Source organism: Corvus kubaryi, unplaced genomic scaffold, assembly GCF_017639235.1.
Source record: "Corvus kubaryi isolate FWS band 111438036 unplaced genomic scaffold, C.kubaryi_AGA036_p1.0 split3-37355, whole genome shotgun sequence".
Taxonomy (NCBI): Eukaryota; Metazoa; Chordata; class Aves; order Passeriformes; family Corvidae; genus Corvus; species Corvus kubaryi.
In genome coordinates this window covers 341,804-355,623 of record NW_024582089.1, presented here as the reverse complement: position 1 = coordinate 355,623, position 13,820 = coordinate 341,804, and the positions used below count along the sequence as shown (strand labels likewise).

General features: G+C 55.8%; 2 protein-coding genes across 9 annotated transcripts in view; one reads left to right on the top strand and one right to left on the bottom strand.

Annotated features, from left to right (window-relative positions):
• Positions 1 to 6,710, top strand: part of PPFIA4 (PTPRF interacting protein alpha 4) — a 60,753-nt gene extending 54,043 nt beyond the window's left edge. For 6 of the 8 annotated variants that reach the window (XM_042015944.1, XM_042015946.1, XM_042015945.1 and 3 more), the window contains 8 exons: positions 200 to 226; positions 1,129 to 1,304; positions 2,013 to 2,110; positions 2,721 to 2,896; positions 3,122 to 3,190; positions 3,760 to 3,937; positions 5,047 to 5,134; positions 5,572 to 6,710. In XM_042015944.1, coding sequence (XP_041871878.1) covers positions 200 to 226; positions 1,129 to 1,304; positions 2,013 to 2,110; positions 2,721 to 2,896; positions 3,122 to 3,190; positions 3,760 to 3,937; positions 5,047 to 5,105 — 783 coding nt within the window. In that variant the 3' untranslated portion in view covers positions 5,106 to 5,134; positions 5,572 to 6,710. The remainder of the gene's footprint in view (positions 1 to 199; positions 227 to 1,128; positions 1,305 to 2,012; positions 2,111 to 2,720; positions 2,897 to 3,121; positions 3,191 to 3,759; positions 3,938 to 5,046; positions 5,135 to 5,571) is intronic. The other 2 variants (XM_042015950.1, XM_042015947.1) reach the window with 1 other exon arrangement.
• A 305-nt stretch (positions 6,711 to 7,015) lies between these two features.
• Positions 7,016 to 12,509, bottom strand: MYOG (myogenin). The gene is made up of 3 exons (XM_042015969.1): positions 11,542 to 12,509; positions 8,446 to 8,527; positions 7,016 to 7,587 (listed from the first exon to the last, which is right to left on the bottom strand). The coding sequence occupies exons 1-3, from the start codon at positions 12,088 to 12,090 to the stop codon at positions 7,466 to 7,468; spliced, it is 753 nt and encodes a 250-aa protein (XP_041871903.1). The 5' UTR covers positions 12,091 to 12,509; the 3' UTR covers positions 7,016 to 7,465.
• Positions 12,510 to 13,820: the final 1,311 nt, after the last annotated feature.

Below are 13,820 nucleotides of genomic sequence, written 5' to 3'. Positions count from 1 at the left end.
CCTCCTCCTCCTCGGTCAGAGATGGGGTGGAAGCCAGGCCCAGCGGGGTCAGGGTGTCCCCAGCACCCTGGGGACAAGGCTGAGGTCCCCAAGCCGTAAGAGCGAGCTGTGTCCCTCTGTGCTGAGGGGTCCCGTGCTCAGGGCCAGCAGGTACTGACTTCACTGTCCTTTCTGTTGACATGCTGCGTGTCACACTTAGGACACAGAGGAAGGCAGCTGGGCACAGGTGAGGTCCCCGGGCCACCCCTGTGGCATGGGGTGGGCGGTGCATGGGGTGGGCAGTGCGGGGCTGGACATCCCGGGGGATTTTTGGGGCTTTGATGTTCACCGAGGCCTTGGAGGCTTTACCTGCACCCCGTGGCTGCTCCTCTGGGCCATGTCTCACATACAGGGTGTCCTCCTGGGCCCCTCTCTGCTCCAGGCAGTGGCTTTTCCTGGGACCTGCTCTGTGGGATCCAGAGCCTGTGTTGAGAACCCCCCAGTGGTGTGACCACCCTGCATGGGAGCAGGATTCCAGCTGCATAGACATTTACTTTTCACCTATTTTGTAGCCCCAAATCCATACTGATCATTTTTATGAACCAAAAAGGTGGGAGGAAAGAGTCCTGCTTGGATCCATCTCTTCTGGTTTTATCCCTCTCAAATGCTTTACTTTCCTTCTGGTGGATTTTAATTCCTTTTCGGACCCAAAATCACTTTGCAGTGGAAGTGAATGGGTGGGTTTTTTTCCCAAAACTGACCTTTTTTTTTTGTTTTGAAGTCATAAAATAGAGATTCTTAAAATAGAGATTCTTAAAAATCAGTTGGGGATGCACTGGAACCTATTTCTCAGTTGTTTCATCTTTCAATGAATGTGCTTTTTCCAGAGGCAGCTGCTCATAAAGTCCAGTTATCCCTTGCCCTTATTTTTGGCTACTGCTTTGTCTCCTGCGGGGACATGAGTAGGACACAGACCATGGCCAGCAGGACTGTTCCCTCCAGCTCCTTCAGTACCACCCAGGGCTCACTCCTCTGGCCTGGGCTTGGCCTCAGGACGGTGACCCTCCCAGGCTGTCACTGATCTCCTGGGATCCTGCAGCTCCACCAAGCCCTGGGTTCTCCCCAGCTTCTCCATGTGCTTCTCTGCAGACATTGGCCTATGGGGACATGAACCATGAGTGGATTGGGAACGAGTGGCTTCCCAGCCTGGGTCTGCCCCAGTACCGCAGCTACTTCATGGAGTGCCTGGTGGACGCGCGCATGCTGGACCACCTCACCAAGAAGGACCTGCGGGTGCACCTGAAGATGGTGGACAGCTTCCACCGGTGAGTCCAGCCCCCAGAGCTCCCCAGCGTGCATGTGGAGCAGAGGAGGGGGGGATTTGATGGATTCTCCAGTCTTGGGCAGCCCTGGGTGGCTCTTCCAGGCTGGACTCACAGCCCTGGGCTGGGGCAGCTCTTCTGGGCAGAAGTTCTCCTTCACCTCACTCCCTGCTGCAGAACTGCAGAGGAGCAGGCCTTTGCCTGACTGTGAAGCAAACCACGGGCAAAACTTCAGGCTCATCCTGCCTGGTTCTCCACTGCTGTCTGCCAGCAGCCCAGTGGGAGAAGGCTTGTGCCACCCCAGCCATGGCTCCAGCGCCGGGATCCAACCCTGCCATGGGCTTCCACTGCCCACCCTGACCCATGGGCCTGCCAGGGTCACCTCCAGGGGTGAGCCCTTCAGCCTGGAGCAGCCCCCATGGGCTGGTCCCCCCTTCCCTCTCCGGCCACCAAGTGTGAGGATCGTTGGGATCTGTGCGCTCGCAGGCAGCTGGAACAGGCTCAAACTGATGGAGCGGGGAATTGCCGTGGAAGGGAGGGACATTCCCCATTTTCCAGCTTTGGGTTGTGCCTGTCCCAACCCACCCCTGGCCTGAAGCACCTTTTGGGTGTGTGGGGAACATGCAGAGAGGGGTGTTCCTACCCAGGTCCCTCCCAGCCACGTGTCCTGGAGGGCTGGGTGACCCCTCGTGTCCCCTCGTGTCCTTGCAGCACCAGCCTCCAGTACGGCATCATGTGCCTCAAGAGGCTCAACTACGACCGCAAAGAGCTCGAGAGGAGGCGAGAGGAGACCCAACACGAAATCAAAGGTCAGCACGCCCCGTCCAGCTCCAGAACAGGAGAAGAGAAACCTCCCAGGAGATACCCGGGGCTGGTCTCTCTCCTATCCCTTATTTTTAACCTGTTATTTGTCAGCCCACAGGGCTGTTCTCCAGAGGCACCTCCGTGCTGCTCCAAGTGCCTTTATCAGCTGACCCCAGGCAGGCATGAGGAGGGAGGAGGGGAAAGCAAAGATGCAGCCTGAGCATCCCATGATCTTCTCTGCCCATTTCACTGCTCAGGACACCCCCAGCTTGCTCAGCCTCCCCTTCCTCATTGCTGTCCTGAGATTCCCTGCACATCTGGCTGCTGCTTGGATTACATCTCATTATTGATAATGCCCCTAATTACACCAGCAGCCGTGGCTTCTTAGGATTAATTTTCACAGTTGTTTTCTGCCTGTTATTTCAGCTTTGAGCTTGGTAAATTGAATGGAGCTGCTCCTGGCACTTGAGCTCCTGGTTTTGCTGCTGGCTTGGGAAGGAGAGTCCCAGGATCAGCCTGTGGCAAAGGGACAGGGCCTCAGGACATGCCCAGATCTCCTCAGAGCCGTGAGTGGGGTGTGGGGTGGCCCTGAGCTGTGCCCTTGCTGTCGTGCAGATGTGTTGGTGTGGACCAATGACCAGGTCATTCACTGGATCCAGTCCATCGGACTGCGCGAGTACGGGAACAACCTGGTGGAGAGCGGCGTGCACGGGGCCCTGCTGGCCCTCGACGAGAACTTTGACCACAACAGCCTGGCCCTTGTGCTGCAGATCCCCACCCAGAACACCCAGGTAGGAGCCAGCATCCTTGGGGGATTTTGGAGGAGAGTGGCCAGTGTGGGACATGGCTGTGGTGTGACCCCACCAGTGTCACAAACCCAGCTCTGCCTTTCAAAGCAGAGCTCTCCTATGGCCTGGGGGCTCTTTCTGTCGCACTCAGGCTTTCCTAGCATGGGAGTTCAGGCTGGATGCACATTCCCCATTGATGGGGGATCATAATTTTTTGGTTAATTGCAGGCTCGACAAGTGCTGGAGAGGGAGTTCAACAATCTGCTCGCCTTGGGCACGGACCGGAGGCTGGATGATGTGAGTGCCAAACCTCTTCATGTCCTATGTGACTGGGGAAGGACTTGGGGGTGCTGGTGGCTGAGAAGCTCAATGTGCCCCGGCCACGTGCTCTGGCAGCCCAGAACCCCCCCGTGTGCTGGGCTGAGCCCCCAGCGTGGGCAGCAGGGCAGGGGGGGATTCTGCCCCTGTGCCCCGCTCAGCTGAGCCCCCACCTGCAGAGCTGCCTCCAGCCCTGGGTTCCAGCACGGGAAGGACCTGGAGCTGCTGCAGCGAGTCCAGAGGAGCTGCTCTGAGGGCTGGAGCTCCTCTACCATGAGCCCGGCATCCCTTGGAGTCTTTACTGGGACTTTTATGTTGATGTCTCCAAGGCATCTTTGCAGGCAGGCTGTGGAGGAGAGGGAGATGAGCTGGAAAGGATAAAGCCAATGCCATGGGATCCCAGCGAGATGTCCTATGTCCTTGGGCCAGTTTGATCCTGCACTTTGCTAGAGCTGATCACCAAGGACAGGCCCGCCCTCGTTAGCTGGTGTCTCCCAGGGGCAGAAGGTGCTGCTGGCACTGAGCCCGGGCCCGTGCTGTCCCCGCAGGGTGATGACAAGACCTTCCGTCGGACGCCGTCCTGGCGCAAGCGCTTCCGCCCGCGGGACGTGCACAGCATCAACCTCCTCAGCGGCTCTGCTGAGACCCTGCCCGCCGGCTTCCGTGTCACCAGCCTCGTGCCACTGCCCCCTCCAGCTGCTCCAGCCAAGAAAATGCCCCCGGAAGGTGGGTCAGCCCTTCTCCAGAGGGTCCTCTCCCACCCCTGCTCAGTCTTAAGGAATGTGGGGAAGGATGTGCCACCAGGAGAGGAGAGGGATAGAAGGGGAGAGGGAGGAGGAGGAGAAGGAGAAGGAGAAGGAAGAGAGGGAGAGAGGGAGAGGGAGATGAGAGAGGCTTGCTGGTCACCCAAGATGCTCAATCCATGTGATCCTGGAGCTGTGGCCTGCTGGAAATGGTTTTTTTGGGAGGGTTTTTTCAGACCTGTGTGTGATTTCTTGGTTATGAACTATGAGGACAAGGGAGGGGCCAGGATTGGGGTGTGGGGTGGGATATGACACCCAGGGACTGCCCAGTCTGGGCCAGTTTCGTCCATTCTGCCTTCTGGAAACCCCAAAGGGATGTATTAACCAGCTCCATTTGCCTGAGCTCTCCCAGGGCTGGCAGGACCTGCTGGGACACACTGGCTGCCTGTGCTGCTGGCTGTCCTGTTTTATGTCCCAGGATCTGCCCCCACCACACAACTTCTTTCTTCAAGGTGTCTTGGTCACTTCCAAAGCTGTAGGGAGGCAGAAGCTCCAGCCAGGTCACCCCAATTTGTCCCCTGGACCTGGCACCATGGTCGCACTGTCCCAAGGCAGCTGCCGCATCCCCACTGGAGCAAAGCTGGCTTCAGCAGGCTCAGAATGAGAATTAGAAAGCTGTGCGTTCACCTTCCAACTCCAAACCTCAGGCCCAGCTCTTCTCCTGCCTCAAGTTTTGCTCAAATGTCCCAGCTTTCCTTCCAGCAGTTTGGATCAAGCTCCTGTTTGACCTTTTCCACCCCGTCCCCAGAAGGTGCAGTTCCCACCTGGCTGAGGACAGTGAAACTTGGGGCAGAATCGCACCCAGACAGGGAGCAGGGTGCTCACTGCCCAGGAGCAGGGATGGCAAGTGGCAATTTCCCAAATACCTTGAAGCCTCAGGAGCATCCGAGCTGGCCAAACGTGGCTTTTCCTCTGACCTTCATCTTCACGTGGCTGCAGTGCACAGATGCTGCTCAATAAACACAGGATTTGGGGAAGCTGGGGGCTAATTGGAGCAGTCACTAATTGCTTTGCTCTTTGGTTCCCTTCCAGTCGGTGCCTCCGGGTCCCCAAGGCTGGAGACCTCCACGGTTCGGACGTACTCGTGCTGAGGGTCAGCGAGACCAGAGCCAGGCCCTGGGTGAGTGCGAGGGGAACCGAGGCCCTGGAGCTGCCTGGGGACCGGGGCAGAGCAGGAGCCCCAGCAGCACCCAGGCAGGGGGCTGCCCTTGCCAAGGTTTGCCTGGCCATGGAGGGCCAGGGAGACCTCAGTGGTGGGGGAGCTGCTGCTGCCCGGGGCTCACAGAGACGATGCAGGAGGGGTGCTCAGCATCCCACCACGCGTGGTTTGTCCAGGCTTGGACAGACAGCTCCACTGGGGACCCCAGGGTGCCATCCCATGAGGGTCCCACTTGTGTGAGGGAAGGATAGTCAAGCACTCCTGGGATCCTGCTGTGTCCCTGGTTGCCCTGTGCCAGGAGGATCCAGTGCTGATTCCATCTGGGTTTGTTGGCCGATGGGTGCACTGGTGGAGCTGAGCCAGCATCCTCACAGGGCCTTTCCCACTTTGCTCCTCAGCAAATCCCCATGTCCGTGTGCCACGTGCTGGCTGCCTTCCAGGACGAGAGCCCAGCCTGTGCCTGTTCCTCGGCCCAGACCCACAGACTGTCACTGCTGTGGACCGACAGGATCTGTCCCTCCTGCTCGGGCACCCCCCACTTCCCCCGGCTCCCGTGGCTCCTGCCGTGGCCTGTCCCCCACTTCTCCCCGTGCTGACCGGGCCATGGATGTGCTCCGGATGCTGTCCTGGCGTGGTGCAATCTGGGGAGCAACACAGACACCTGCAAAGTGTCTGCGATGTTTGGAAGCCTCTCTCCTGCCTGGTTCGTGTTGCCAATCTGCCGCCACGGGGCTGCACTGACTCGCCCGAGCCCTGGGCATCAGGAATGCTGCTGCCCACAGGACTTGAAGCCAAGGAAGATTCAGGCTCGTGAAAATCCTCCCTCCAGGGCGGCCGGGCAAGGAGCTGCCCCCGGGGGGGCCGGGGCAGTGCCAGGGCTGGTGCTGGGTGGGATGAAGGGGGCCCAGCACGGGGTGAGGAGGGCGGTGTCTGCCCAGGGCCGGGCGGGCGAGGTGCTGATTTTGGTGCTGTCAGGTGCCCTGTTTGAGGGGGCTGCGCCTGGGACCGCCCCACACGGCTCACGGGGACGGTGCCCAGCGCCCAGGGGAGAGGGGACCCTCCTTGGGTGCCCGGGGAGACAACGGGAGCCCCCCCGCCCCCGGGACGTGCCCACCCTTCCCCTCCGGGTGCAGAGGAGATGCTCTCCCCTCCTGCCTCCTGCAGGGGTCAATCCAGGAGGCTCTTAACTCTTCCCATTTCTTCCCCGTAGGGTAGGATCTCTTCGTCTCCTCATGCCACGTTTGCCTTGTGTGGCCCCTATTTCTGATGTGATATTTATTGATGGCTGGAATGACCTTATACTTATCATGTGCTGTCTGGAAGTGCAATATCTGAGAGGCTCTACAGTCACGACGTCTTTTCGGTGTATTATTTGCCTAATACAGTATTAAATATTTTTTTAATTTGAAGAGTCAGTGAGCCCTTTATATCAATGCCCTATTTCTTTCGTCATATTATTGGTACTGCATGGACTCCAAACCCTGGATCGGGTCAGGAAAGGATGTATGTGTGTTCCAATAAACAGGATTTTAAAACAGTGCTGGCTTTGAGCCTTCTTTTTAGAGCCCAAATTAAAAATATCATTAATCTCTGGCTCCCTCAAGATCTTTGGGGCACAGGGCTGAACCCCAGTTAAACACCAGTGAAATCACTGGTCTGTATAGGGCTGACTGAAGTGTGGCACATCCAGTTCCCAGCTGAGAGACTGTTCCAAGGTCCAGCTGGATTTACTGATACGAAAATCTTCAACCTGGATTTGGGGATTTTGGAACTGGGGAGACCTACACAGGCCAGGACAACAGTAAAAGAAACCCAAGCTGTCCAAACAAGAATGCCTTTATTTAAAAAAGAATCCAAATAAGTTAGCAAAAATAACAATTAAAAAAACCCTAAAAGGCAACTGCACACAGCGTTCAGTAGAAAAGACAGGCGGGCTCCGGGCCAGCAGCACCGGCCACTGGCCAGAGAGAGACCTTGGTCAAGGAGCATCTGGAAAACTCAGCAAAGCGAACCCAGCACACACATTGGCCCCAAACCTGCCCGTCCCCGGCCGGGCAGCGGAGCAGGGCCTGGCCCCGGGAAGCCCCTCCAGGAGCCGCAGCCCCATCCCACCTCTGCCTGTTCTTCCAGCCCAGCGGGAGCGTTCCGCAGGGAGCGGGGAGGGAGCCGAGTGGTGTCACCGTGCAGCCCACGACACCGGAGGGGTGGATGTGATTTCCAGCGGCTGGACCCTTCTGGCATCTCATTCCCACCCCGTTACCAGCTCGAGGAGCCGCCGGGGTTTGTGGCAGCTCAGTTTTGACCCCGCTCCTCCGGGAACGTCACGGCCACGTCCTCCACGGCAATGCTCTCCACGATGGAAGACAGCGAGTGCAGGTTGCGCTCCTCGGCTGCCTCGTCGGTCAGGAGGTGATCTGGGGAGACAAAGGGGTGAGGACGCTGCTGGGAATGGGGGCTGTGTGCTGGAGAGAGCTCCTCCTGCTCAGGGAGATGTAGGTTAGTGCTGAACATGGCTGAGGGTTGGACTTGATGATCTTTTCCACCTGTAACAATTTGTTGATTGTTTTCTACTATTCTGTGACCCCATGATCCCTCCCATGGCCAGCGTGACCTAGGGACCTGCTGCCAGCCCCCACCCTGGGGAAGGATGAGAGACCAACAGGGAGGAGAACTTTTGGGCCCTTTATATGTTTTAATCTCCACTGGAAAATGAGATTTAAGTTTCTGCCTTCTGGGGAAAATAACAGGTGGATTTGGCAGGGGTGGGGATAATGGCGAGCATGGGAAAAAAGATCAGCAGCTGCCAAGGGTGTGTGGGGAGGGAAGGGGGGCTGGGGCAGCCATACCTAGTGATGCCCAGCCATGCCCAGCCATGCCCAGCCATGCCCAGCAACACAGCAGCAAAGGCAAGCCAAGAGATGGCAACAGATGAAACCCTTGCTGGGGATGAAGCCACCAGGGCCCCAGGCTACTGCAGCCCAATTTCTCAGCTCCCACGGGTTGGTGTTTTGGTGAAATCAGGGCTGGGAGAAGCCTGAATTGCTGAGCATTGACCAAGGAGGTGCTGGAGGATCTCTGAGCTCATCACTCTGCAGCAGCAGAACGGGCAGAGAAGGACAATTTTCCTTCTGTCCTTTGCTCCGAGCATCTCCTGTCCGGGGGAGGGCTGGCTCAGTGATGCTCTGCTCCAGGGCTGCGGTGCCCCTGCTGTTCCCACTCCCTGCAAGCCCAGCGAGGCCGTGGGATGCCCAGGGTGGCGAGGAGGGCGTTACCTGCAGGGTTGGTGCCGAACTCCAGCTGGCTGCTCCACTCGGGGCTGCAGGAGGAGCTGCCGGACCCGCACTCGCTGGCTGCCTGCAGGAGCCCAGAGCAACCGTGTGTCACCTCCTCTGGCACGGCCGAACCCCACCAGCCACCCCAAAAACACCCCGGGGGGCCCATCCCACAGCAGGACACCCCTGTGGAGGGGGGCACGTCCCTCCCCACCTGGAGGAGCCAACAGCACACGGGGTCCCCAGGACCCATCAGGGCCAGGTGCTTCCTTAACCATAAAGGCTGAAAAACCTCCCTTTTTTTGGGACACTGGCCACAGAGAAATGGGGCTCCCACTCACTGCAGGTAAAAAGGTGTCTCTTTCCCCACTGATTATGAGGAAGGGCTGGAGACAAACAAACGTCCTTGGGCAAAACAGCTTTTTGCTGAGAATTACCTAATCAGGCTCATAAAAAATGACACGAGGGCTGGATGGCCTCAGGCTGTCCCCAGGGGGGAGGGGCTTTGGGAAAAGCTTTTGGCAGTTTGATTTGTGGATTTGGGGCTGAGTGGTTATTTTGGAGAAAAGAGCTGACAGCATGAAAAATGAGACCATTACTCAGCAAATCCCAGAATTCACTTTTTTGGCATGTGTCTTTATCTGGGAGTGGGTGTCAGCCCAAATGTGATTTATATGAGCAACCCCACGGACCCAACTCTTTGTAGTGGACTAGAAATGGCACTTTGGGTCTTCAAGCTCATGGCAGCACAGGATAATTAATTAGCACTTGGACTTATTGCCCATTAAAACAGGAAATTCTTACAGATATGATCTTCTTTTCCCCAGAATACTGGCTTTTGCATCAATATGTGAACCCCTGGCTACACCTGGGACAAGGGGCAGCTCAGAACAGAAGTGACAAAGGCACAGCTCAGCACAGTTTTGGGCACATTTGCAAATCCAAGTGGATTCTGGGAAGTGGAAATTGGATTCTGGTATCCAAGTGGATTCTGGCATTAAAGTGGATACTGGGAAGTCCTGCAAATATGTAGGATGGAGCCTAAATACTTTTTCATTCCTTTATTCAGCATTAAATTGGACTACCTGGGTACCTGCTGGTTTGGCCCTGAAATCCCTTAGTATGGGAGGAGATCTGGGATTCCCTCTTCTGGGCCTCTGAAAAAGTCCCTCCGTATCTCTATCTCTATCTCTATCTCTATACCTATATCAATATATCTATATATTTATATCTCTACCTATATCTATATCTATATCTGTATCTGTATCTGTATCTACATCTATATCTATATCTGTATCTATATATCTATATCTATATCTATATCTGTGTCATGTATATCTGTATCTATATCTGTATCTGTATCTATATCTATATAATCTATATCTATATTTACATCTATATCTACATCTATATCTCTATCTGTATCTATATATCTATATCTATATCTGTATCTGTATCTCCATACATCTACATGTCATATTTATATCCATACCTACATTACTTATTTCTGTATCTACCTCATCCATACCTACATGATCTATATATCCATATCTATCTATAGATATACCTGTATGTCATTTATATATTATAAATCTATAGACAGTCTGTATAATCTTTATCACTATCTAGATTATCTCTATACATTTATATAATCTCTATTTCTATCTGTCTCCATAGCTATCATATCCATATCAATTTCATCTCCAGTTTATCTGTATGATCTCTGTATCTATAGAACCCGTGTCAGCAATGCCTGTACAGACACACAGACCTACATCTATCTCTCCCATCTGCATCGACCACTCCTCCCTGCACCTGTAGCTGTAGTTTCAGCTCTCTGTGCATTCCCAGATCCAAACCTCAGAGCAGCAGGGAAGCACATGCCCAGCCATCCACAGGAACCAGGGGCAGATGAAAATACCTCTCAAAAACTTGGTTAAATAACCAAAACATTGTGGTGTGACAGGTCCTGGCTCTCTGGGGGTTGCAGCAGGACACGACTACTGCGTGTCCTCATCCACTTCAGTCCTAGAAACCAGAGGTGTCCCTGTGCCACCCCTCTCGTCCCTTCCTCTGCCTGAGTGTGAGCAGGGAGTGTTAATTTCATTTTATATTTTATGCTTTATATTTTATTTTTATATTTCATATTTTCATTTCCATTTTTGTGTTTAGTATTTAATTTTATTCGTTAAAATATTATATTATATTACATTATATATATTATATTATATTATATTATATTACATTATATTTATTATATTTATTATATTATATTTATTATATTATATTTTCATTTAGTTTAGTTCTATGTTATTTACTCCATTTTCACCTTTCCTACCTCTCCCCAGCCCAGGACCATAGTCCCAATGCACCCATTCACAGGGACACAGCTCACAGGGAGGTGAGCTCTCAGCAGGGTTGGACCATTGTCTCCGTGCCCCCCTGCAGGCCACACTCACACAGCCACCAGTGTCCCGAGACGGCAGCTGGGACAGAGCTGGGGTCCTGTTCCCCCCAGCAGGACCCAGTGCCCCAGAGCTCCTGCAGTGCCTCTGCTCGGGGTTACCCGCACAGGGCATCACCCCTGTAGAGCAGTGTCCCCATAGAGAATCACTCCCCTATGGCATCACTCCCAAAGGGCTTCACCCTGAAATGGCATCAACCCCTTAAAGCATCGTCCCATAGAGCATCACCCACATAGAATGGCACCCCAAAATGACATCACCCCCACAGAACATCATTCCCATATGGCATCAACTCCACAGACTGTCACCCCCATAGGGCATAGACTCCACAGGGCATTGTCCCCACAGAGCATCACTGCCATAGAACGGCACCCCGAAATGACCCCGCCCACATCAGGCATCACCCCTAAATGGCATCCCCCTGTGGAGCATCGTCCCATAGAAAGTCACCCCCACAGGGCATTGCCCCAAAGAACATCACTCCCATACGGCCTTGCTCCCACGGAGTGTGACCCCGAAACGGCATCACCCCGTGGAGCGTCACCCCCATCCGCATCACCCCATGGGGCACCACCCCCCGCACGCCGCTCCCAGCCCGGCTGGGCACCGGGGGACAGCCAGGGACACTCACGGCGGGCGGGGCCGCGGCGGGCCGGAATCGCAGGTCCCGCTGGTCCCGCTCCTGCTGGTTGAGGGAGCTGAGCAGGCTCTGCAGCCGCTCGATGTACTGGATGGCGCTGCGCAGGATCTCCACCTTGGGCAGCCGCTGGTTGGGGTTCAGGAGGGTGCTGCGCTTCAGAGCCTCGAACGCCTCGTTCACCTTCTTGAGGCGCCGCTTCTCCCGCAGCGTGGCCGCGCGCCGCCGGTCCATGGACACCGATTTCCTCTTGCACACCTTGCAGGCCCAGGGCAGGCACTGGCCGGGGCAGTGCTCGGCCAGCGCCTCCTTGTCCTCCAGAGCCACCCTGCCCTCGGCGCACAGGGCCGCCTCGGCGCGCTCGGGGAACGCCGCGGGCTCGTAGGCCTGCAAGCGGGAGCCCAGAAAGTTTTCCCCATCGTAAAACCTCTGCTCCGGGAAGAAGTACGGGTTGGTCTCGAAGAGCTCCATGGGCGGCTCGGGGACGTGCGCGCGGCTCGGGGACGGCTGCTCCCTCTCCCCGCGCCAACTGCTTGGTGCCATTTAAACCCCGGCGCTGGCATTAAATCACGGAGATAAATATAGAAAACCCAAAGGAAACCTGAGCCCACCCTAAGCTGCTGCCTCACATCAAAACTTGTCCGTCTGATTCCATGTGCTCTCCCCACGGGGATTACAGTGCCCGGCCCGGCGGGGCTGGGGGGGCTGGCACGGCGGGGGGGGCAGCTCGGCTGAACCCGAACAAGGGCTTTGTGTGAGCCCCGAGGTGCCACTGGGGACGGCGGGCGGCTGCCAGCTCCCCCCGGCATTCCTGCGTCATCTGGTCCCTTCAGTTAGGGCTGGGGTGGGGGAGCCATGGTGGCCTCGTGGCCAATCTGCCTGACCAGGGCATCCCCATCCCTTCACGCTGCCCCCGCCTGGATCCCACGGCACCCCAAATCTGTACCTTCCCTGCGGTGGGACCCAACACCAGCACAGTATAGTCCCCTTCCCAGCCCTTCCCACCTCCCTCCCGATCCCGCTCTGCCCCATATTCCCCACAGCCCATCCTGCCGGTCCGTGTTACACTGATCCCACTTCTGCTGAAGCCCAGGGGAAGCCTCGGAATCCAGCCCTGGGAGGGATGTCCCAATGCAGGGAGCACCCCAGGCTCCAGTCCCATCCCTGTGGACACCCCTCTCCCTGCTCACCCGTCCCAGTTCCAGCTGCTGTGCCTGCTGCCTGTCCCGCTGGAACAGAGCAGGCAGGAGCAGGCAGGACAGAGCAAAGCCCAACCTTTCCTCCACCAAGGGCTTCTTGAAGGTGCCCAGCCAAGTCCCTTATCGCATTTTTGTCACAAAATCCGTGTTTGTGGCTTCTCCCATGCACCAAACCCAAAGGACACCTTCTCCCATGTGTCTCCAGGTTCCAGCAGAACCAGGCTGAGCTCAACCCTCTCCCAGCTAACACAGCCTCCTCCCTCCTGCTCTCCTGTGCTGGCCTCTGTACCTGTGGATAACCAAAGCCCCAATGCCATCCTGATGCGCCCCTCTCCCAGAAAAGACACATTGCTCACACATTCCCGATAGGGAAACTGAGGCACACCCAGCAGCAGCAGCATGAGGGGGATTTTAACTCATCCCCAGCCCTTCCCCGCTGACTCCAATGGCTTGGCCACATCTCTCCAGCTTTGTCTTTAATTCAGAGGGGATTTTTTTTTCCATCTGGAACATCAGAAACCATCTCCCATCTCCTCCTATTCCTGCTCCAGGCCAGATTCCAGCTGAGGGATCGGTCAGTGGAAAGAATGTCAGCAAAGTGCAGGGCCAACCCTGCCGGGATTTTCCTTCCCCAAATTCCCCCTCCTCGGAGAGGCTGTGCTGTGGCACATTCCCTGTGCCCACTATCAGCACCCTTGCTCACTTGGGGTGGATTTCTGGCCTTCTTGGAACCTGCCATGATGCTCTTCTCTCCTTGTTGTGATTTCTTTGGGGCCAGGAGCTTTCCAACACCTCCTCACTCCGATTCCTGCTCTCTTGGGGTTCCAGCCCTGGGGATTTGCTGTCCCCATGGTGTTAACATCTACGAAAGTCTTCGCTAAGGAAAGCAGGACCTGCAGCCTTGATGTTCATCCTCAGCACAGCCCCTGTGCTCCCCACAGCCAGTCAAACTCAAAAATATTCAAGAAGGAAAGAAATCAGAGCATCAGCTTGGCCCTTGCCTAAGGAAAAAGCACTGAAAGGGTTGGGAAGAGGCAGGATTCATCCCTCAGATGTGCAGAGGTGCCCATGGCA